At 48.0% G+C, this 25,118-nt stretch overlaps 1 protein-coding gene across 1 annotated transcript in view; it reads left to right on the top strand.

Annotated features, from left to right (window-relative positions):
- Nucleotides 1–3,086: 3,086 nt before the first annotated feature.
- The window catches only part of LOC130484777 (palmitoyltransferase ZDHHC11-like), a 38,213-nt gene continuing 16,181 nt past the window's right edge, over nucleotides 3,087–25,118 (top strand). The window contains exons 1-2 of the mRNA XM_056857861.1: nucleotides 3,087–3,405; nucleotides 10,789–11,036. Coding sequence (XP_056713839.1) covers nucleotides 3,087–3,405; nucleotides 10,789–11,036 — 567 coding nt within the window. The remainder of the gene's footprint in view (nucleotides 3,406–10,788; nucleotides 11,037–25,118) is intronic.

Genomic DNA, 25,118 nt, shown 5'->3' with positions numbered 1-25,118 from the left:
ACTGTGCGTTAAGAACATAAGAATAGTCCTGCTGGATCAGACCAGTGGTCCATCTATTCAATTATCCTGCCTCACACAGAGGCAAACCAGTTCCTCAGGAGGACCAACAACAGGGCATAGCTGCCAAGGCCTTCCCCTGATGTTGCCTCCAGTTCATTTCCACCAAACTGTGCAAGAAATCCTCTTTTGGAGATGTTGCAAAGCATGCAAGCTGTTGTTAGGTACATGATTATATTTGGAATATTTCTTTTCTTGTGTAATAACATGTGCATATTGGAAGCCGCCCATAACTTCGTCTGCAGTTGACCAGAGAATAACATACATGTAAGTTCTAAAAGCACTGTTAGCATTCTGTATAAGAAACCCTCTCTTAAGAAAAACCCTCATTCCCTGAGGGTAAATGGTTGGGCTTTTGCTGAATGCTCTAATGTCATTATGTAAAGGGGAGAGAGCCACTTTTAAAATCTCCTTGGAGTTCTTTGGTGAATATTGGATGAATGTAAAGACAAGGGAGAAAGGAAGTGAATATGTTAATGACAAAGTTAGGTTAGATCCTGAAAAGGAATTTGTTATTCCCACTTCTTTAGCCCTAGAACCATGATAACTGGTTTCCAGATTAAGGTGGTAGGTTTATCATCACCATAAGCAATTTACTTATAAGCAGGAAAGCTGATATTTCAGGATGATATAAATCTTCCATGAGGATTTATTTCATGTTTGAAATATGGCAGGGGAAGATTTGTGGCAAGAAGTATGAAAAAGCTGCATGAAAAGGATGGAAAACATCTTGTCTTGTTTCATGATCTCTGTTAAAAATGAGCATGTTATTCAAACAAACTTTTATAACAGAAAACAACATTATTCTTTTCATGGGCTGTGGCTGATAGTAGATAGTGCCTGTTGTGTATGTATATAGTTAGGGGATATGCAGGAGAACGTTGGAGCTTGAGTCTTGGGCGAAGCCTCCAAAGCCCTGCTCACGCGATTGGCCAAAGCCAGCGCGCGCCATTGGCCCTAAGCTGGCACGCGCCATTGGTTCCCCAGGGTTCTTCCCCCCCATCACGGATTGGGGGGGAGTGGCTGCGGGCGGCCAGAGGAGCATATAAGCAGGGCCGTTTCTACTGTGTTCTCTAGTTCTGTTCTGTACTGTACGTCTACGGCCGGCTGTTCGAGATTGTCACCAATCACAAGCCACTCCAGGGCCTCTTCCTCCCGGACCGACAGACGCCTCAGATCCTGTCGCCCTGAGTGCTCCGCTGGTCCATCTTCCTGAATGCAAATGACTTTCGCCTCACACATCGTCCCGGAAAGTCAATTGGCCACGCGGATGCCCTCAGCCGCCTGCCACTGGAGGACTCTGACCCTGACCCCGACCCTTCCCTGGCGTTCAACGTGATGCTCATCGAGACCCTGCCGGTCTCCATCGGGTTGCCACCCCGGACGGGCAAGTCTTGCAGCAACACATTGACCAGCTGCTCCACCGCCCAGCCAACTTGCCCGGCCACACCGCTGCTCCAGAAACGGCGCCGGACCCCAACCCCGCAGACTCCGCACCTGCCGCAACTTAATCCGCCACCTCCGACTGGACGCTACCGACCTATGAGGCCGCATCGCCCGGAGACGGAGCGGAGGCCGACCTCGCCACCGAGCTACATGATAGGCCCGCAGCTGCCGAGCAACTGGAAGCCCCCGTTCCAGCACCACACCGCTCACAGCGCACAAGATCGCAGCCGAGCCACCTTAAGGACTATGTTTGTTCGTGTGTTGTCAGGACTTAGGGGGGAGGGAACGTTGGATCTTGAGTCTTGGGTGAAGGCTTCAAAGCCCTGCTCACGTGATTGGCCAAAGCCAGCGCGTGCCATTGGCCCTAAGCCGGCACGTGCCATTGGTATCCCGGGGTTCTTTCCCCCTATCACGGATCAGGGGGGGAGTGGCCGCGGGCGTCCAGAGGAGCATATAAGCAGGGCCGTTTCTACTGTGTTCTCTAGTTCTGTTCTGAACTGCAATAAACACGTTGTGTTGGAACTCCGTCTCGACCTCGTGTGTCCTCCCCACGCGGACTTAACAGTGGCGATGAAGGCTGGTAGGCAGCCCAGCTCTGATACCGAAATCACTCTCGCTGAAAACGCCTCGCTTTCCGCGACCTTACAGTGATCGGTAGGCAGTCCGGTTTGCCTTGCTGAAATCCTACGACACACCAAGAGACGCAACACCTCGCTTTGATGGCCACCCGAGGCTCACTGGAACCGTTCGACTCTGCCAGCCCAAGCGAGTAGGACAGCTACACCGACCGGGTGACATGCTTCATGGACGCCAATGATGTCACAGATGGCAGCAAGAAGCTCTTGCTGTTCCTCAGCATGCGCGGCCCGCGGACCTTCCAGCTATCCCCCCCACCCCAGTGCAAGCAGGAGCTCCAGGCGTTTTTGGGACTATTGAACTTTTACCACGCCTTCCTGCCCAACAAGGCGTCGGTAGCCGAGCCCCTCCACCGCTTGCTTGACAAGGCCACTCCGTGGTCTTGGGGCGCAGCCCACCAACGGGCCTTCGAGGGCGCCAAGGGCCTCCTTTCTGAAACCAGCCTGCTCGTACACTTCGATGAGCGGCTGCCGGTGGTACTAACGTGTGATGCCTCGCCCTACAACATCGGCGTGGTCCTTAGCCACCGGATGCCTGATGGGCGGGAGGCACCGATCGCATTCTACTCCCAGACCCTTTCACCGGCGGAGCGCAACTATGCCCAGATAGACCGGGAGGCCCTCGCCGTCATAGCCGGCGTTAAAAAGTTTCATGACTATGTCTACGGCCGGCTGTTCGAGATTGTCACCAATCACAAGCCGCTCCTGGGCCTCTTCCTCCCGGACCGACAGACGCCTCAGATCCTGTCGCCCTGAGTGCTCCGCTGGTCCATTTTCCTGAATGCAAATGACTTTCGCCTTACACATAGTCCCGGGAAGTCAATTGGCCACGCGGATGCCCTCAGCCGCCTGCCACTGGAGGACTCCGACCCTGACCTCAACCCTTCCCTGGCATTCAATGTGATGCTCATCGAGACCCTGCCGGTCTCCACCGGGTTGCCAATCCGGATGGGCAAGTCTTGCTGCAACACATTGAGCAGCTGCTCCACCGCCCAGCCAACTTGCCTGGCCACACCGCTGCTCCAGAAACGGCGCCGGACCCCAACCCCGCAGACTCCGCGCCTGTCGCAACGGAATCCGCCACCTCCGACTGGACGCTACCGACCTATGAGGCCGCATCGCCCAGAGACGGAGCGGAGGCCGACCTCGCCAACGAGCTACATGATAGGCCCGCAGCTGCCGAGCAACCGGAAGCCCCCGTTCCAGCACCACACCGCTCACAGCGCACAAGATCACAGCCGAGCCACCTTAAGGACTATGTTTGTTCGTGTGTTGTCAGGACTTAGGGGGGAGGGGTGTTGTGTATGTATATAGTTAGGGGATATGCAGGAGAACGTTGGATCTTGAGTCTTGGGCGAAGGCTCCAAAGCCCTGCTCACGTGATTGGCCAAAGCCAGCGCGTGCCATTGGCCCTAAGCCGGCACGTGCCATTGGTACCCCGGGGTTCTTTCCCCCTATCACGGATCAGGGGGGGAGTGGCCGCGGGCGTCCAGAGGAGCATATAAGCAGGGCCGTTTCTACTGTGTTCTCTAGTTCTGTTCTGAACTGCAATAAACGCGTTGTGTTGGAACTCCGTCTCGACCTCATGTGTCCTCCCTACGCGGACTTAACAGTGCCATCAAGTCGTAGTCTACTTATGGTGACCCCATAGGGTTTTCATTGCAAGAGACATTCAGAAGTAGTTTGCCATTGCCTGCCTCTTCGTAGCGACCCTGAGCTTCCTCCCCATCTGAGTACTAATGTAAGCACTTGCTCTTATTGCACTCACACAAGCAATACTCGCAGACAAACAGTCCAAAGAAGAGTTGACTTTAATGGAGAACAAACAAGTCTTCAGAGCTTGCAGAAATAAAAAGGTAGGAATGGAGCAACAGGAACATACAACAGAATATATGGGGGAATAGTTCTAATCACGATAACACAGGTTGGCATGGTAACCCCCAGTCCAACAGGGCAGGCTCCCACGGGCACCCGCTAGCTTCAAAGGGAAAAGGAATGCGATCGTTAGGGAAACAGTCCTTGAATGGGAGCCTGTGAGAAAATGAAACTATCTCTAGACACAGAGAGCAGGCCTGACATTCTGCTCCCCTTAGGGCCCCCTCCCGTTCTGCAAGGGGGACTGCTTGTGGGGGTAGGCAATGTGGAAGGCGCGCACCAGGTGCTTGGCGGAAACATCTCGTGAATGAACCCATTCGTCATAGGCAGGGGGGAAGTGTTTCCAACGAACCAGGTACTGGAGAGAGCCGTGACGAATACGAGAGTCCAGGATCTTAGCAACTTCGAAATGCTCCTCCCCTCCCACCATCACTGGTTGTTCCGGAAGTGGTTCGGGATGCCATTGCGAGGATGCAACATGAGGTTTTAAGAGGCTTACATGGAAAACTGGATGGATGCGCCTCAGAGTCTTTGGAAGGGAGAGTTCCACGGTTACTGGGTTAATGATCTGAGAAATGGGATAGGGACCCACGTATTTGGCACTGAGTTTATTATACGGGCGGGTGGACTGGAGGTTTTTGGTTGACAGGTAGACCAACTCTCCCACTTTAAAGTCCTGACTAGGAGACGGGTGCTTGTCGGCTTGAGCCTTGTATTTACGTTTAGCCCGCTCCAGATTTTTCACTAGCCAGGGCCAGGTGGTATGAATCGCGTCTGCCCAAGCTGCCACATCTTTACCACCCTCCACCCCCGAAACATCGATATGGCCAATAGGACTGAAATCCTGGCCATATACAGTTTGAAATGGGCTGAAATCTGTGGATTGGTGTACAGCATTGTTTAAGCAAACTCAGCAAAAGGCAACAACCCAACCCAATCATCCTGGTGGTAGTTTACATAGCAACGGAGATAACATTCCAAAACTGCATTAACACGTTCAGTTTGTCCATCAGTTTGGGGGTGGAAAGCACTAGAGAGACCTTGTTCGACCCCAACCAGTTTGAGGAAAGCCTTCCAAAATTTGGCAACATAACTACTTCCACTGTCGCTCACAATCTTGCGTGGAAACGAATGTAGTCGGAAGACATGTGACACAAAGAGGCGGGCCAACTTTGGGGCGGAGGGGATACCAGCACACGGGACGAGATGCACCTGTTTAAAAAACAAGTCGGTAATAACCCACAAAACTGTTTTTCCCTCACTGAGGGGGAGATCAGTCATAAAATCCATAGCAATTACTTCCCAGGGTCTAGAAGGGACTTCCAACGGTTGCAATAGTCCAGGGGGCTTCCCTTGGGATCATTTGACAGTGGCGCAGACTGGACAACTGCGGATGAAGGAGTCCACATTGGTATGCCCGCCCACCAAAATTGCCTGCGTAATAAGTGGAGCGTTTTCAGAAACCCAAAGTGCCCCGCGGTTTTGGCACCATGAGCTAGTTGCAGGACTTCCCTTCACAACCCCTTGGGCACATAAAGTATTGAGTCTCTGTACCAACAACCTCCTCGTTCCAGCAGAGAAGGAGGGAGTGTATGAGCAGCGAGTTCTGCTTGGCAGTGGGAACGGAGAGAGTCTAGAAAAGAAATAGGCAGATCCATCTTACCCTGAGAGGCAGGTGGGACTTGGTCTGGTTGAGTAGGGGGGGGAGTCCGGAGGTGAGAAGGGGGGTTGCACAAGCGGCTCGTTTTGGCTCTCGGGAGCCGGCGGAGTGGACGGAGTAGGTAAGGGAGTCGGGTTCGATTTATGGGTGGCAGCCTCCCCCCCTCTGGTGTTCACGTCGGTCAGTCTAGGACGGGAACGGAGTTGAGTTTGGGATCTGGTTTGAACAGCCAGTGTAGGGAGTACCCCTCGGTGCTCAGGGGAGAAGAGTGACTCTGTGGGGCAGTCCACCTTGGCAGGATACTGGGGGAGTCGAGACCCTGCTCAGTATATGAAATCTGATGAAACCAGGCTGGCCTGGGCCATCCAAGTCAGGATGGACTGTTGGTGCTAATATATAAATAAGCATTGGGAAATACCTTTCTAGCTGGCCTGCTTTCTGTGTGACAAGCCAAAGAAGAATTTGAAAGATTTGAATAATCCTCTCCTGTGTGTGTTCAGCCTTCAAGTCATGAATCAATGTCCTCCAAAATGTCCTATCCTTGACAGCCTTGCTCAGATCTTGCAAATTGAGGGCTGTGGCTTCCTTTATTGAGTCAATCTATCTCTTGTTGGGTCTTCCTCTTTTCCTGCTGCCCTCAACTTTTCTTACCATGATTGTCTTTTCCAGTGACTTTTGTCTTCTCATAATCCTCTCCTACCTTCCCTTTACTACCCCAGGTGACCCCTCTTTTGTGTGTGTGTGTGCATTTTTCTGTTATGCAGCATGATCCAGTGCAGGTTTTCTGTGAAGTGAATCCCTGTAATGTCAGTGCAATGTGGGCATGAATGCTTCCAACTTGACTTTTGACACTGGTCAGTGGCTCCCCTTTCTGACCCTTAGCTACCCTGCAGGAAATGGGCACTTAGGCGGCATAGCCATGTGGAAATGGAAAGCAGAGTGGATCTGTGGAAATTGTGCTGGCACCAAAAAGCTGCCAGAACTGGCCTAGACCAGGGTTGATGGTGGAAAGTCACAGTCCACTTATGGTGACCCTATTAGTAATAGGGTTTAAGAACATAAGAAAGGCCCTGCTGGATCAGACCAAGGCCCATCAAGTCCAGCAGTCTGTTCACACAGTAGCCAACCAGGTGGCAAGGCAAGAGACGAACACAGAGGTGGTTTGCCATTGCCTGCCTCTTCATGGTGACCCTGGCATTCCTTGGTGGTCTCCCAATCCAATTACTAACCAGGGCCAGCCCTGCTTAGCTTCTGAGATCTCATGAGATGGGGTTAGGCAGCCTTTTTGAACTGTGTGCCCCTCAGAATGCAGTAGCTACCTGTGAAGCTGTTGTTGTGCTGGCAAACAAAAGGGGAGAGGAGAAGACTGTACCTGGCCAGACACTCTGGAAGCAAGCTGGAGCCCAGCAGGACCGCTAACATCTTGGGGGGGTTGCCTCTGACCCTTCTGGCGGCTGTGTGGGACCAGGAGGTGAGGATAAGCCTGTTGTCTTCTCCCATGCTGCTGGCCTTAGCAGTGTTTCCAGCATCTCAGGATATTTCAGTTTCAGTTGCTTGGAAGGAGATCTGGCCCTATGTTTAGGTTTGCCGAATCTGGCCTGAAAAATTCCTGGAGATTTGGGGGTGGTGCCTTTGGAGGGGGCTGCCATTTTCAGGAGAACTGATCTCTGTAGTCAGTTGTAATTCCAGGAGAACTGTAAAAATCACAAAATCACACAAGGTTGGAAGAGACCACAAGGGCCATTTAGTCCAACCCCCTGCCATGCAGGATCCCACAATCAAAGCGCTCCTGACAGATGGCCATCCAACCTCTGCTTAAAGACCTCCAAAGACGGGGACTCCACCCCCCCCCCCGAGGCAGCGCATTCCACCGTCGAACCCCACCCCACTGTCAGAAAGTTCTTCCTAATGTTTAGGTGGAATCACTTTTCTCTTAGTTTAAATCCATTACTCTGTGTCCTAGTCTCTGAAGCAACCGAGAACAAGCTAGTTCCCTCATTAACATAGCATCCCTTCAAATATTTAAACATTGGCTATCATGTCACCCCTTAACCTTCTCTTCTCCAGACTAAACAAACCCAGCTCCTTAAGTCTCTCCTTATAGGGCATAGATTCCAGACCTTTGACCATTCTGGTCGCTCTCCTCTGGACACGCTCCAACTTGTCAACTCTAGGACCTTGGCAACCCTACCTGTTTGGTCTTGAATATTATTTGATGCCCATACAAATATTATCCTATCCATTCTGACCTGGTTATGTCCCTCCCATCTCATATATAGTGGGAGGACTTCAAAGAAGCCTTGTTATAAATGCAGACTTTTAGAATTCTGTATACTTTCAACTCAATTACAAGTCTACAATTCCTATTGAACATGAGGACATTTTCTGATATATTTGATATTTGTGGATACATTTGTATATAGTCATTATCTGTTGTTTCTTGTATTCATCAGAGGCTGGTAGCTTGATGATACTTATTGCATCAGTGAGGAAGGCGGAAGCGAAATGCATTTGGTGTTTTTTTTATTTTATGATATTTGACCAACTGAATGTGTGTTACCTATGTGCCAAGGAAAAATATTTATCATGCCATTGTTTAGCATGCATGCTGGGGGCTGTCTACCCCAGCCTTGGCAGTTTGGACCCCAAAGATTTCAGCTGAGTTAATTACCCTTCTGAGGTTAACAACGGGGTGAGCTTGGCTCAGATTTTGATTGGTTGCTTTCTATATCCCACCGGTTGGGATCCAGTTAAAAACGAATCCAATGCAGGAGTTGGGCAAACTGGCTTTCTGCAACCCCTGAGAGCCTATGGAATCCTGGAGAGGGACATTGTGAGACCGGGGATTTTCCTGTGGTTCCCCATTTTGTGGGAATAACATAATTTATGGGGGAGGAGGGCTCTCCGTGTGTGAAAGTCTTTGAGAATCCTCAAGCACTGTTTTTGAGTAATGTGTAAGCGATGGTGGTACTCTTGTGCCTCTAGCTGCAAGACATGTGTTGCCGTTCAGATTTCAGTTTGCACTTTTAACACTCCTGCAGGCAGCATTCTGTTGTTTTTTGTGAGTAAAGCTGGAATTCTCCAAGACTGCTTAAAGCAGTCATCCTCAACATAGTGCCCATGGGTGCCACACCATCGGCTGATACTTTCCCTGGCACCTGCCAAATATTTTGAGAAAGTGGTTGGAGCCAGGTGGGACTTTTTCCCAGCAAAGCTTCTGATTGGCCATTTGATTGACTCTGCAGATTTGTAAAAGCGCTGGTCTGGCAGCAGCTGCTACCACAGCACAAGGATCTTCACTGTGTGACTGACGGTAAGCCACAGGAGCCATTTTGTGGCTGGTTCCAACTCCTGTGGCAGCCATTTTGTGGCTGTGCCCACCACACAGTGTCAGAATTCCAGAGTTGCCCCCAGGCTCAAAAAAGGTTGGGGACCCCTGGTATAAAGTAAATCACTGCTCAAAGTAAGCTTGGAAGGAAATGTCGATGGCCCTTTTTAGGAGCTGTTTCAGTTTGATAAAATTAGTACCAAACTTTGTGCCCGGCGTGTTTGTTCTTCTCTGGCTCTTGGAATATCCCCTCCTGTTCACCTTCTGCTATATCTAAAACACCTTATCGTCCCAAGCAGCCGGCATGCATTCATGACGGGCAGATTGAATGCTCTGCCTACTGCAGAGCTGGGTGGACGCTATAGGGCACTGGTTCCCAACCAGGGGTCCGTGGACCCCCAGGGGTCCGCGAGAACTAAATTAAGGTCTGCGAAACAAAGTTATAAACCCATAATAAATTAATATTTTCAATTAAAAGTTCTCTATTATAAAAATACATATTCAAATATTATTCTAAGCTTAAAGTTTAACTAACAGTTATGATTAAAGTTTATTTTCAAATTCTCTGAATTTTTATTTTGAACCTTGGGGTCCCTGCACCGAACAAAAAAGTCCTAGTGGTCCCTGGTCAAAAAAAAGGTTGGGAACCACTGCTATAGGGGAACTCCATTCTCTGATAGCTTATGTAGCTGTTCTACTGGTAAGATTGAGGCTATCGACCATGTGCAATTATTTTGCATGCATTAGGCCTAGGGTTGCCAGGTCCCTCTTCGCCACCAGCGGGAGATTTTTGGGTCGGAGCCTGAGGAGGGCGGGGCTTGGGGAGGGGAGGGACTTCAATGCCATAGAGTTCAATTGCCAAAGCGGCCATTTTCTCCAGGTAAACTGATCTCTATAACTCCAGTAATGGCTTTTGGCCATATGCAATAAACCAAACCCAGTATGGTTTATTAGCACTGGGTAACTAATTTTAATGCTGTTGTACGATCTCGGGTCGAAGGAGCTTTGTTAATAAATGTAAAGTAGCTGTGTCTCATAAGAACATAAGGGGCCAACCAGGTGCCTCTAGGAAGCCCACAAACCTCAGCACGCTCTTTACCTCAGCACACTCTCTTTAATACTCTGGGCCTCTGCAGGCCTTGTCAGTCTCTTGTATGGTATGCTGTTCCTCCTCCCCGTAAGGACTGAAAGGCTTTCGCTCCCTGGACACTTGAAGGCTTGATAAATGCAGGGCCTTCTCCTTGTCAGGGAAGGTAGCAAAGTCAGGTTCGTTTGTGCAGGGGCCGACAGGACAGCAAAGTGACCCTCCTCAGGGCCTTTGCGGATGGGTGGGGCAGCATTCCCCCACACACACACTTGGTAAATTCCCTGATGAGTCAGCTGAGCTTTTGGCAAAGAAGCTCCTATTAAGAGAAGACCCTCAGCTTACGCTCCAAACTGCCAAGTTCTGCGCTGTTGCTATTAAAATACGCGGAGCTTTATTAGGGAATGATTGTTACAAGATTTTACAATTTTTGTCAATTTTAATGTGATAATTTTAACCAGAGGTTGCTTTTATTGGCCTTATACCTTTATATGTACGGCCAGTCTGTGATTCTGCAGTGCAAAACTATTGTGTCTGGAAATTTTGATGTGTTGGCACAAGATTGGTCAGTCGACTGTATTAATAAACTTATTAATAATAATGGGTGAGGCAGCGGGGCTGCGCCTCGGTTTCCCAATCCCTGGCATGTTCCACAGGTGAGGTTCTATAGGTCCGTTGAGGGTAGAAGCCATTTTTTTTCAAGGAAGGGTTTGGGCTTCTGTCTTGCAGATGATCTGCTTTGATGAGAAGTTGCGGCGGACGGGACCTGAGGAGCAGAACGGACACAACGGCCTCACCCTGGCCCCGCCGCACTCCCGAGTGAATGGCTGGTCGTTGCCTCTCCACTCCTTCCAGGTAGTCACCCTGGGGCTTTATGCCTACCTGGCTATCATCGGCTTTGGCATCTACATCCCTCTTCTCCCTCACGGATGGAAGTATGTGGCCTACACTGTATCCTTTCCAAACACTCGTCGAAAAAACACTGGGCTGAATCTGCTTATGCCGCAGGAAGAGTCGGAAGGGACTGGTTCCCCTGCTGTCCCTCTTCCTGAGGAGGGCGCGGCGTCTGAGCATGATCCTGCCAATGTTCAGCTATTTCCATTCCCCTTGACTTAGAACTAGGGTTGCCTAACTCCACATGGAGCCTGGAGATCTCCTGAACTCCAACTGATCTTGGAGAACGCAGAGATCAATTCCCCTGGAGAAAATGGCTGTTTTGGATGATCGACTCCATGGGATTATACCCACTGAGGTCCCAACACTCGCCAAACCTCATCCTCCTCAGGCTCCAGCCTCAAATCTCCCAGCCTGGAGAATTTCCCAGCCTGGAGTTGGCAACCCCACTTAGAACTAGTTAAATTTGGCCAGGTCATGCCCTGTAAATGTGCTGATATAATATGTTATAATGTATATTCTGAATTAATATGAAAACTCTGAGTGAGCAGTCAGGTGAACTTCATAAAAGTAGCTTTGTGGGGAGGGGAGGGGGGTTGTTTTGTTTCTTTAAGGCCAAAAACTGACATAATGAGGGGATGGGTTAGGTTTAGGGCCAGCTTGTAAACACTTTTGCAGGCTTCTTGTTTTAGCAGATGCAGAGCCACTTAATATGTTCAGAGGTCCCACTTTAGTTAGCGGGGCTTAATTTGAGGTTAAGTATGCCTTATTTTAGGGTTGCCAACTCTGGTTTATGAAATTCCTGGAGATTTGCTATAGAAGCTTGGTAGGGGTGGGGTTTGGGGAGGGAAGGGAAGGGATCTCAGTGGGGTATAATGCCATAGAGTCCACCCTCCAAAGCAGCCATTTTTTCCAGGGGAACAGACCTCTGTAGCTGTCATTCCAGGAGATCTTCAGGCTCTACCTGGAGGTTGGCAACCCTATCTTATTTGCAAAGCTGATATATGAAAAGGGAATTGTTTGGTTTGTGTTGGGATTGGGGGGACTGTTATGCAAGCTTGCTCGGTTATTTCCAAAAGCTTGTACTTCTCCAGCCGATAGAGATCAATTCACCTGGAGAAAATGGCTGCTTTGGCAATTGGACTCTATGGCATTGAAGTCCCTCCCCTCCCCAAACCCCGGCCTCCTCAGGTTCTGCCCAAAAAAAATATCTTGCCATTGGCAAAGAGGTGGGGCCTGGAGATTTCTTGGAATTACAGACTACAGAAATCAGTTCCCTTGCGGGGAAATGGCTCCTTTGGAGGGTAGACTCTATGGCATTATACCCTGCTGAAGTCCCTCCCCTCCCCAAACCCTGCTCTTCCCTGGCTCCAGCCCCAAATCTACAGGAATTTCCCACCCCAGAGTTGGAAACCCTACTTTGTGCACCATGACCCTGATTCAAATTGGGCACTGCATGGCTAGGACAGAGGTCTTCCCAATAGGCTTGTGTTCTTTACAGACTCTGTTCAGATGTCATGCCCAAACTCCATTTCCTCCGCAATATGTCTTTTTTTGCTGTGCTGCTTCCTTCCCCCCTTTGCACATAGAGTGCAATTAGTAGTTTGGGAAGCCTTCAATAAACCACCAGTATGCTGTGATGTCCACATTCAGGCGCTGGGGCAAATGGAAGCTCTTTTCCTTGCCACAAGCCTTGATTTCAGAGGGAAGGAAATGAGCTCCAGTTGGTTTTCCAAACCAGGAAGATTTCAGTTTTGCTCTGGAGATGAGGGGAAGAGGGCAGGACGTGTGTGAGCATGGCAAACAACTTGCATCCATGCCCATCAGGAACATATGGATTGATGTGTAAGGAATATGTGTAGTACAAGTGGGGGACATGCAAGGACTTGTGGGGGCATCACATTTCCCCCTGTGTGTCCCCCATCCCCACTATTCCCTCTTTCCCTGGTTTTCCAAACCAGGAAGATTTCAGTTTTGCTCTGGAGATGAGGGGAAGAGGGCAGGACGTGTGTTGGGTGTTTCTCGTCCCATTGCTTGGAGAGGCAGGACTAAAATTAAACGGTTTCCTTATTGTCACTTGGAAATTAGCATTGACTAGCCTTTTAACAGATAGTAAACATTCCTTAGAGTTTGGCATATAAAACACATTTTGCAGCCTTAAATCCATAACAGTTCCACAAAGGCTTTGGATGGAAACTGAAACTTCTCCCTTCTGAGTACACATATATCTTTCACCATTTGCCATAATGAGCGTTTCATTGCATGCTTCCATGTAATCAAATGCCTCCTTTATCCCACATGTGTGGCAATCCGCTCCCGAGTCTAGCAATAACCTTTGTACACGCTTTGAATCATTTCTAGCTGATAAAACATTCCTAGATCCATTTTTCACCATTAAAGCTGTAAGCTGATGTGGTCTTTTAGTTTTGCCTTGGCTTTGGCTTTGGCTCCCTCTTGTGGCTGACTGGCGCTGTTGCCTGTCCTGCCTTTGTCTAGAATTGGCAGGCTTTTCCGCTTGGCTTGGCCGAGGGGGGGGGGGAATTCTGCCTTTTGAATCCCTCTGTCTACATTCAAAAGATTTGTGCCCAAGTTTGCCACAGTTAAAACATTTAACTCCTCTTTTCTCATTTACACGCAATACAGACATTCCATGAGATAGTTCATCTTCTCGGCTCCGGTCTGTTTCAAATTGCTTAAGAGCAGTAATCAGCTTAGTAAGAGTTAAATTCTCTCTGCCCAAGAGTTTCTGCTTTTCCGCGTTAAACCTTGGATGCAAGCTCCCAATAAATATTGTAAGAAAGTCAGTTTCAGTCACTTCCCCTCCTGCAAATTTCACCTGTGATTCTAAATCCTGCATGTTCTTAAGGTGATGGAGGCGAGTAATATTTCCGGGCATTCTACTTGAGAATAGGTTTGCCTTGAGGGTCATTTTCTGATTATCAGATAAAACTCCATGCTTTTCATTCAGCGCATTCATCATTTCTTTTGCCGTATTATGATTCAAAGTGATGTTGGATTAATCTGGGGTGATTGCATTAATCAGCAGGCAAATAGCTTGCGCATCAGCTTTCTTAAAGTTTTTATATTCCACACTATCTTTATTTGTGGGTGGGTCTTTGTCAAGAACGTGGCTGACCCCAATTGCAGTTAAAGCAAATTGAACTGTCCTTTTCCATACCGGAAAGGAAGTTTGGCTGATGTGTGGTATTGCTACGGATTGGGTCCCCTTTGAACTCACGGTTCCCTGGTCTGTGCTCATTTCTGCAGCGCGGGGCTCCTCTCCTCAGGATACAAGCGCGGGGTTGAGTTTTCCTGTCGTCCGTTGCAGACAAGGCTGGCGACTCCGACACAGGGAAAAATTCCTTTAGGCGTTTGTAAAATCCTTTCGTCTCCAGTGAAAAATCCCAACTCAAAAGGTGTGCGGTGTGACTTTACTTCAATAGCCAATAACCCAAACCAACTGAGGCTACCACTTGTTGGGGTTATTAATTAATACTGCTACCATTCAGAGGGATAGGATCGTGGTTATGGCTTATTGAAAGGTAAGATCAGTCACACACACGCACAAAAGAAACAAAGTCGTTTGTCTTAGTAAAAACAATCTTTACTAGCTAAACTCAAGGGTAGGGTTCACTGGGAGGTAAAACAAATAATCTTTTCTACATTGCTAAGTTTCCTAACCTTGCCAGATGCTTCTGGCAGGTACTAAGCTTACTCTAGAGTAGGCATTCTTAAAGGACAAGATTGCCTCTCCATCCTTACAGGCTGGAATCGAAACTCAAACTGGATACTGCTTTCGCTTCTACACAAAGGAAAAATACGAAAGCAGTAAAATACAGATTTCTTGTGTACGTGACAAACAAACACGTCTGCAATGGATACTCTGCTGACCATTTGGCTAATTAACACATTACATCATTTCCTTGAGCTGGTCAGCATCTATACATTCAACATTAACTCTTGACTGACTGACATGTAACAAAGTTTGCCACTTAATCCCCAACAATCCCCTTTTCGAGGTTCTGTTACATTCAGACATGCAAACACAATGCATCACGTAAATATTCAAACTGTTGTCTAGGCAGTGGCTTCGTCAGAATGTCAGCCACCATCTCTTTACTTCCACAGTACTTCACTTTTACAAGCCCTCTTTGTCCTTCACTGAGTCCATCTTGAGTCGAAGAAGTCTTTTTCATTTTTTTTAGTTACTTCTCAGTAGTGCTATGCATGCTTGATTGTCCTCAAAATTGTAGCAGGTGTTAGTCCATCTATTCCAAAGTCACGTAGCAGTTCAATTATCTCTTCTAGTTCTATACATGCGCTGTTGGCTGCTATGCATTCAGCTTCTGTTGAAGATGTTGCTACAATTTGCTGTTTCTGGCTGGTCCAGAAGATCAGGTTTTCTCCAAAGTAGAACAAGTATCCGCTTATAGATTTCCATTCCAAGATAATTCTTTACTTGTCCAAGTAGTTTCACTTCTACTGATTCATTCAGTTTGTCTGCAATTTGCTTTACAGCTGTTTCAGTATCACAACATATAAGAATGTCGTCCACAAAGGTCAGTATGTATTCCCATCGATCATCCACTTTCCTTCTGAATAAACATTTTTCTATGTTTCCTTGTTTGAAGCCTTGAGCTTCCAATAATGAGGTAAGTTTGTGGTTCCATGCTCTTGCAGATTGCTTAAGTCCATAAAAAGTCTTTTCAAGTTTGCAAACTTGATTTTTAGTATCACAGTCCTTTAATCCTGGTGGAAGTTCCATGTATATTTCCTCTGATAAGTCACCATTTAGGAAAGCTGTTTTGACATCCAGTTGCAGTACCGCTTTATTCCTAGAGGCGGCTATACTCAGCAAAGTCCTTATAGCCATGTGTCCAATCACAGGTGCATAAGTTTCTGATACTTCTGGGTAAATCCTTTTGCAACTAGTCTTGCTTTGTATTTGTCAACAGTTCCATCAGCGTTTTTCTTTATCTTGAAGACCCATTTGCATCCCACTGCCTTATTACCAGGTGGGAGTTTGGTTAGTTTCCAAGTATTATTTTTCTGCAGTGAGTCTAATTCTTCTTGGATTGCGTTCAGCCATCTTGACCGCTCCCCATCGGGCAACTTTTGCAGTTCGTCCCAACTTGAGGGTTCCACGTGGCTATCCATTCCAGTGAAGAGACTCAGTTTCTCTGCTGGTATTCCTTTTGTAGTCCTTGTAGATCTCCTTAAGGTCTGAGAGGGTTGGACTATTCCATCAGCACCGGGATCAACCCCTTTTGTCTCTGCTGTCTCTTGACATTTCGCAGGAGCAGGTGGATTGAATTCCCATGCTGTAAATAGAATCTCTCTGGTTTCCTCTTCACAAACCTCTGGATCATCAAAGTTGTTATTAATAATAGACAAATTAATGTCTCTTTCGTCTATGTATACTGCATTCAAAGCTTGTACTTTATAAGTCTTTAGGTCCATCACTCTGTATCCTTTTGTATAGGGATGGTACCCTACAAGAATTCCAAGTTCTGTAGTAGGATCCATTTTCCCCCTTTTCTCCCTTGGGATGTATGCAAATACACGAGATCCAAATGCTTTCAAATGTTTCAGACTAGGCTTCCTGCCATTCCATTTCTCATATGGAGTCATGTTAATAGCACTTGAAATTGTCCTGTTGTAAAGGTGGGCTGCTGTATTTACACATTCTCCCCAGCAGGGGTAAGGCAAGCCTGCCTGTAGCAAAAGACATCTTGCACTTTGCTTCAGAGTTCTGTTAAATCTCTCTGACAATCCATTGTGCTTAGGGGTGTAAGCAACTGATGTTGCATGTTCTATTCCCTCAGATTCAAGAATCTCTTTCATTTCACTATTAAGGTACTCAGTCCCATTATCCGTGTACAGCAATTGTATTCCTCTATTGTGCTTATTCCTCATCAGAGCGATCTTTCAGCTACTTCAGTCTTTGATTTCAACCAATACACGTATGCAAATCTTAAAGCGCTGTCTATGAAATGCAGAACATATTTTGCCCCTCCTGCTGTTGGCTTGAGTGGGCCAATCAAATCAGAATGTATTTCTTCTAAAATCTCTGCCTTAACATTGCTTGGCCTCTGCACATGCCTAGGAGCAGTCCCTTTTGCCCTGAGACAAGTATCACAACGTTCTTTATTTTTAGAGCATACAATTATTGGCACTTCACAATCAATCAGCAATTGTTTCACAGACTTAAAATTTTTGTGGGCAAGCTTTACATGCCAATGGAACAAGCAGTCTTTATGATCACAATCTGCAGCCTTCTGCTCTGTCAATCCTTCATTAAAAGCAGTGAAGTATTCTGATTCCTCATCATCAACATCATCACCTTCATCCTCACAAAAATTATTTTCATCAGAAATAACACTGTCCTCAAAATCACTATAGTCCACTATCTGATCTGCAACATTTTCCAAGAAAAATGAGAACCTACTGAAAGAACCTCGTATTCTCTGCCTTGTGAGTCAAATAAACAGCATCCGTCCTTGCTTATTGTCACTTGGAAATTAGCATTCACTAGCCTTTTCACAGATAGTAAACATTCCTTAGAGTTTGGAAAACCAACAGTCCTCCCAGCCTTCGCCCCTTCGCAGCAGCCTCGCTGCTTGCCTTGTCGGCCGACGCGCTGTAAAATAGAGGAGAGGACCTAAAATGGCCGCCACAGCGCTCCGGTCTGAGGAAGTTGAACTTCTCTCAGACGCAGACCACGATGCTGCTTTCAGCGGACAAACCAAAACTGCCCCCCTGTTGGCCGCTCCAGCGGACTAACGGACAGGGAGCAGGGAGAAGCCCCCCCGCTCCCCGCCAACGAAAAAGCCGCAGATGGTCCGGTGGCGGTGAAAGCGGGCTCGAACGGTGCCAAAAAGAGCGGGAAAAGATTGGGGCGCAAACGACACAGCAAAATGAGTGCCGCCTCGACCTCCATGGTCCCTGCCGGTTCCTCAGGCAAAGATAAAAGGACTAGCAAGACGGCTAAAAGTAAGAAAGGGGCCCCTTCTCATACCCAGCTGACTGAAAAGAGGGTTAATGAACTGATTCAGCATATTCAGCATGTAACCGTGGAAGACCACGGTTACACAGCCCGGATAACCTACAAGAACCAATGATTCAGCATACCTTTGAAGGCCATTTCCAAAAGCTCCAAGCCCTGGTGCTATCGGCCCAAAACCCTGACAGAGACATAGAATCACTTTCTCAATCCTCTGACTATTCTGAACCCACGCAGGGAGCAGGGTGCAGCCATACCCAATCCAACGGACAGTGGTTAACCAAGGCTGCTATGAAATCCAATCCCAATAGGCAAGATCTGACCATGGGGGAGGATGCTTCCTCAGTTAGCCGGACTTACCCCTCTGAGGAGATCGAGGAAGGCGAGTTTGTATCTGATGAGGAGCTGCCTGTTGTCCATGAACAACAACCCAGACTCTTTAATAACAATGATTATCAGTCACTCCTGGCCAAGGCCCTTTTTGCCCTTGATTTACTTAATGAGCCAGACACCTCTGAAGAGCCCAAGCCCAAAGCTAAGTGCAAGGGCTCTAAGGATTACTTCCCTTAGGGCGATACTCATGTACTTAAGGAGCCCTTACCAGAACACTTTGAAAATCTCATTAGATCTGAATGGGACAAACCCCTCCATAACAAACAGTTCTCTGGTGTAGCAAAGAAGCTGTATGACATGGCCCCATACCCCATGGAGATGCTGGAGCTGCCAGTAGTTGATGCCCCAGTCACGGCTATTCAGTCATCCGATTTCTTCACAGAGGATGGGGGGGGGGATTCATTAAAGACATGCTGGATAGAAAAATGGATTTTCTTTCTAGGAAGGTCCACGAGGCCTCAGCCCTGGCCATCCAGGCCAACATTACTACTGCACTTATGGCCAGAGCCACTAATGCCTGGACCAAAAAACTGATCAAGCTCCTCCCCACAGCCGATAAGAGGGTAGCCCTCTCCAGAGTTCTGCAAGCGTTTTCCTTTATGGCCGATGCTTCCTTAGATGCCCTGATACGCGCGTCCAGAGCAGTGGCTTCCAACACAGCCATTAGAAGGGCAATATGGCTCAGACCCTGGCAGGTCGAGTATAGATCCAAGGCCATTCTCGTAGCATACCCCTTCAAGGGCCGCAAGCTTTTCGAGGGGAAATTAGACCAAATGTTGACTGACACTAAGGATAAGAACAAGTACATGCTTAAAAATCAAAAGAAGGATTTTAGAAATAATCAATACCAATACCCTCAAACATTTCGTTCATCACATACCCTGTCCAGATTCAGACAGGATCAAAGGCGCACCTCCTGGCCACCACAGCGAGGTTCCTTTTGGAGATTCAATAAATTCAGTCCCCCCCCCCAATACCAACCCTTTAAAGGGGACAAATTCGACAAGTTCCCCAAAGGGAACAAACAGTGACACCAAAGATACCCTGGTGGGAGGAAGACTACAACTATTCCTTCCACAGTGGAGAAGGACCCAGTCGGATGCCTGGGTTCTACAACTCATCCAACACGGTTACCTAATAGAGTTCCGAACAACACCACCAGACCGGTTCTTAACATCGCCACAGTACCGGAACTTAACCAAGCACAACAGATCAGTGAGAGCCATCAAACATCTCCTGGACATCGGAGCCGTAGAGGAGGTGCCTCTCTCAGAGCGATTCGCTGGAGTTTACTCAGTATTCTTTATGGTCCCAAAGAAAAATGGGGACTGGAGAGTAATACTAGACCTAAAGTTCGTCAATCGCTACATTCAAAAGAAACACTTCCGCATGGAGACACTAAGATCCATCATCAAAGCTCTACGAAGGGACACTCACATGACCATAGATCTCACGGAAGCCTACCTTCATGTGCCCATTCATCCATCACATCGAAGGTTCCTCCGATTCAATTACTCCAACTTCCACCTACAATTCAAGGCCCTCCCATTCGGACTTGCTTCTGCCCAGCGAGTCTTTTCCAAAATTCTGATAACCATAGTGGCATCGTTGAGAAAGGAGGGGATCCAGCTGCACCCCTATCTCGACGACCTCATATGCGCTCCAACCATTGCGCTAGCCACAGAACACACCAATCGGGTCCTGCTAACCCTAGAAGACCACAGAGGCAAAAGTTCCCTGATTCCGGCCCAGCGCATTTGTCATCTCGGAGCAATCATAGACTTATCTCTAAACACAGTGTATCTTCCGCAAGACAAGGCTCTCAAGATAGCAAGGGTTGCCATGGCCTATGCCAAGGCCCCACATCACCGGGTCATGGCACTATCAAAACTGCTTGGTTCGATGATATCCTGCATAGGCTTAGGACCTTGGATACGATTTCATTCCAGACCACTTCAAAACGCGCTTCGGCCTTTCCAACTACTTATATCACACAAGATAGACAAACGCATTACTCTGGATGCGTCGACCAGAATCAGCCTTCTATGGTGGACCAAGGCACAAAATCTCACCTCAGGCCAACCATACCTACACGAGACTCCCATCCAAGTCTTCAGCGACTCCAGTCTAGAGGGCTGGGGCCACAGCTCCAGGAACCTTCGCTCAGGGAACTTGGTCTCCCTCAGAAGCCAAACTCCACATCAACATACTGGAGTTGAGAGCGATCAGACTGGCCCTTCTCCAGTTTCAACAACTTTTGCAGAACCATCATGTTCTGATACGCACGGACAATGTAGCCTCAAAGGCTTACATCAACAAGCAGGGTGGTTCCAGATCCAGGCTCCTGAACCAGGAGGCTTCCCTCATCCTGACCTGGGCGGAGAAGAATCTGTTGTCACTAAGAGCGGAGCACATCAGAGGCATCCACAATCTAGAGGCAGACTGGTTGAGCCGACAATCGATCCAGGAAGGAGAGTGGAACCTAGATCCGCAGGTCTTCCAGGCGGTGACAGAAAAATTTGGAGTCCCGAAGGTGGATCTCTTTGCCACGGAGCAGAACTGACAGGTACACCGGTTCTTCTCAAGGTATTATCACCCGAGCGCAGAACAGGTGGATGTCCTCCTGACTTCATGGCCCCATGGACTCATGTATGCCTTTCCTCCACTACCCACTCTTCCGAAGGTCATCAGGAAGATCAGGGCGGAAAGAGCAGAAATCATCCTGATAGCTCCAAACTCGCCTCGCAGACCATGGTTTCCTGCATTGATGGAGATGTCTACCTGTCCCCCATGGCAGTTACCAGTAGTCCCAGAACTCTTGAGGCAGGGACCGGTCCTGTACCCGGATCCAGGTTGGTTTCGTCGAACCGCGTGGAGATTGAGAGGGCTAGGCTCCTAGACCTGGGTCTTTCAGAGGAGGTGATTTCCACCATCCTACAGGCCAGGAGACCATCCACACAAAGAATATATAACTACACCTGGAAGGCCTACGTTAGATGGTGCAAACGCAAAGAGGTTAATCCCACACTACCATTGTTACCTCAACTGTTAGAGTTTTTGCAAGAGGGGGTCCGACAACATTTCAGACCATCCACTCTCAGAAAACAAATCACAGCCATATCATCTGTATGTCCAGTGATAGATGGGTACACGATATCCTCACACCCTCAGGTTAGATCCTTCATCAAGGGAGTAGAACACCTCTGGTCATCCACCGTTTCCCCACTTGGAGACTAAATACAGTCCTCACGGCCCTGACAAACAAACCATTTGAACCCATGAAAGAAGTCCACATCAGACTACTCAGGATGAAAACCCTCTTCCTGACGGCCATCACCTCGGCCTGTCACGTGTCGGAACTGAAGGCATTTTCCATACGTCAGGACCTGTGTATATTCCATAAGGACAGAGTGGTCCTTCGAACAGATCCCTCCTTCACCCCTGAGGTTCGATCACTATTCCATCTAGCTCAAGAAATCAACCTTCCTTCTTTCTGCCCCAATCCTTCCAACACCAAGGAACGCAGTTGGCATACCTTGGACTTGTGCAAATATACATATCAAGGACGGCTTCCATCCAAAAGACTGAATATCTATTTATATCCATAGCACCACCTAACAAGGGCATGCCAATCTCTCGCCAGTCTATCAGCACGACTATTCGCAGGTGCATCACCGAAGCACACATTGCAAGCTGCCTTCAGGCCCCATTAGGAATTACAGCACACTCCTTCTGGAGTGCGGCGATCTCCGCGGCTCTATTCAAACAGGCGTCAACGGAGGAAGTATGCAGGGCAGCTACGTGGTCTAATCCGTCCACTTTCATTAAGCACTACCGCATTAACACCTTAGCATCAGCGGAAGCCGCCTTTGGCTGGCGGTACTGCAGCACGTAGTTAAAGAAGATGACGTCTAAGATTCCCACCTGGATGTAAAGGGGCTCTTGGACATCCCAATGCTGCAAGATGACCTTCCTTCAGAGCGGGAAAGGTACATTGTTTACTCACCGAGAAGGTCCTTTCCGCTCTGAAGTAGAAGGTCATCGTGCCCACCCATGAGGAGTCATCTTCTCAGGGTGGCTGACTAGCCTAAGCCAACATTCATCAGCCAACGTGAGCCACAAGCAAGTCATTTACAGTTACAATTAAAGGGGGCATGTTGTCCTTCCTACTGTTCTGTCGATGTTCAACCAGTTCACTGCGTTGTTTTCAATTTGTTGTTATTGTTATCATGTTCCTGTCTTTTCCTTGTCTCTAATGAGCTCGTAGTAGCCTAACTGGAAGCGTGTGGGCGTTCCTCGCCCCGAGACAGGAAACAGTTTAATTTTAGTCCTGCCTCTCCAAGCAATGGGACGAGAAACACCCAACGCTGCAAGATTACCTTCTACTTCAGAGTGGAAAGGACCTTCTCAGTGAGTAAACAATGTACCTTTCCTTGTCAAAAACCTTGATTTCAGAGGGAAGGAAATGAGCTCCAGTTGGTTTTCCAAACCAGGAAGATTTCAGTTTTGCTCTGGAGATGAGGGGAAGAGGGCAGGACGTGTGTGAGCATGGCAAACAACTTGCATCCATGCCCATCAGGAACATATGGATTGATGTGTAGGGAATATGTGTAGTACAAGTGGGGGACATGCAAGGACTTGTGGGGGCATCACATTTCCCCCTGTGTGTCCCCCATCCCCACTATTCCCTCTTTCCCATTCCTGGCAGTTCTCCCCTTTTCCTGCTTCCTTCGTTCCTTCCCACCCACCAGCCAACTTTTCCTTATCTGCTCCCCCCTCTTCAACTTTCCCTGGCAGCCTCTCTCTGGGAAAAGTCTGGCTAACTTGCACAGTGGCTGCCACAGCTAGGCCTGCTTCCTTCTTTCCTTCCCACCCACCCACCAGCCAACCTACCCATCTCCCCCTCCCCACCCCATGTCTTCAGCTTTCTGTCCTTCCCTACACCGACAGCCTCTCTCTGGGAAAAGTCTGGTTGGGCTGCGTTGCACAGTGTATGCCATGCCAGGCTGAGTTGTGTAGATAGTGAGTTTCTGGTAGTCAATTCTGGCTCTCTACCCAGCAAGTCCTCCTCCATCAGGGGAGGAGGGCAGGACCTTTTCTAGGGCTCTTCTGGCCTCCCAGTCCACTCCTGCTCCCCTCCCACATTAGCTTTGCTGTACAGAAACCAAGGCTTGGAAGGCTTGGCAGTATTGCAGTGGTTGCCTAGCCACCTCCAACAGCCACTGAGAGTTCCATAGGCATTCTTTTCTTAAAGCTACAAGTGTTGTTTCTGTTATTTTGGGGAGTTTTAATCCCCCAATTAAAAAAAAAGATTTCAGATTTTTCTGCAACCCTGAAACTTCCTTCAGGTTTGTAGAGAAATTTCCCCTAGTTTGTCTCTAGCTCAATTTTGTAGATCTATTGATCGCTTTCTCCATGGCACGGTTTGGAAATAGATATAGTGATGGAGGAAAGTTCATTCACGCGACCCCCCCCCTTTAGTGGTGCTGCAAAGACCTTCCCCTCAGTATGGCCTTTGAAACAGATGAGAAGAATCCTCCCTTGCAAAACAAAAAACAAAACCACTGGTACCAAAACATATCTCCCCTGTATAAAAAGTACTTTATTCTGATAATTCAAGAACCTTTTACAAAAACTCCATTGGAACGTGTTTGGCAGCAACATACGAAAGGGCCTAGCCTATTAGCTGCTTTCTCCAGTTGCTTTTCTTTAAAAGCTTTCAAACCGTCACTCTCGCGTCCTATTGGGTGTCGAAACATTTTGTTTCTTCCCAGCTCTGCACAGGATGAGGCACCGGGGTCACAAAGGCCACCAATGTTATGAAAAGGAAACCATCACAAGTCCTGTAATTGATTCACTATTTATGTACTAAACACAAGATTGTTGCTAGGAAGTATTAATGGCATCCTGCATTGTTCCCATCCGCAATGATAAACTGCCGCTCGAAGTGAGAAGATAATTGTCAAGTTAGGTCATGTGTTAAAATAAAGGGTGGCAGCTGCTCTGTTTCTGGCCACTAGACCCTGCTTAAGTGCCTACTGGAAAAGCATTACTTTTTTTGTGTGTAATAAAACTTGGAGGCTCAAATGGAAAATGACAACTGCTTTTAGCATAAAAATTCCCGACCCATTCAAAGACATGCGGAGACTTTCCTGTGGCGGTCAGTTTGTTCAATGGGTATAGATTCGGTTTGGTTTGAAAAGGATTTCATGTTAATGTTTCCTGCTGAGTGATCTATGTCTGGAGTTTGTCAAGGGGAATGCCTCCTGGTTGATCCTGGGATTTTTGATACAGGAGACGGTACCATCTTGAACAGCTGGTTGGGGTGTCCGGGGCAGGGACGTCAAGGGTTTCATTCTTTTCCCATACGGTGCCACCCTAAGTGTGATTATTAATGTCAGATCAGTTTCCTGGGGGCTGCTGTGTGATATAACAGGGATCTGCGTGGTCACTAATGTACATGATTAAATATTGATACGGAAGGCACCAGGAGAGATTCTCTAGACGTTGGGGTTGGGTGTTATCAACATGCTGGTGATACCAACGCTGTGTCTTTCATTAACTAACCAGCCAGAGTCCACCATTTGGGGACAGTAATGAGTAAACTTAAACAAGCAGAAATTGAATCTGGACAAGGTGGAGGGCTGCTGGAGGGGAATCCATTCCATTCCATTCCATTCCATAAACCTTTAATGGCATAGAGCTGGAGGGGAATCTTAAAGGTTTAGGCCTTTTATGCATGG

Source organism: Euleptes europaea, chromosome 11 (genome assembly GCF_029931775.1).
Source record: "Euleptes europaea isolate rEulEur1 chromosome 11, rEulEur1.hap1, whole genome shotgun sequence".
Lineage (NCBI taxonomy): Eukaryota > Metazoa > Chordata > Lepidosauria > Squamata > Sphaerodactylidae > Euleptes > Euleptes europaea.
Note: the sequence above shows the minus strand (reverse complement) of the source record. Positions and strands in the feature narration are given on the sequence as shown.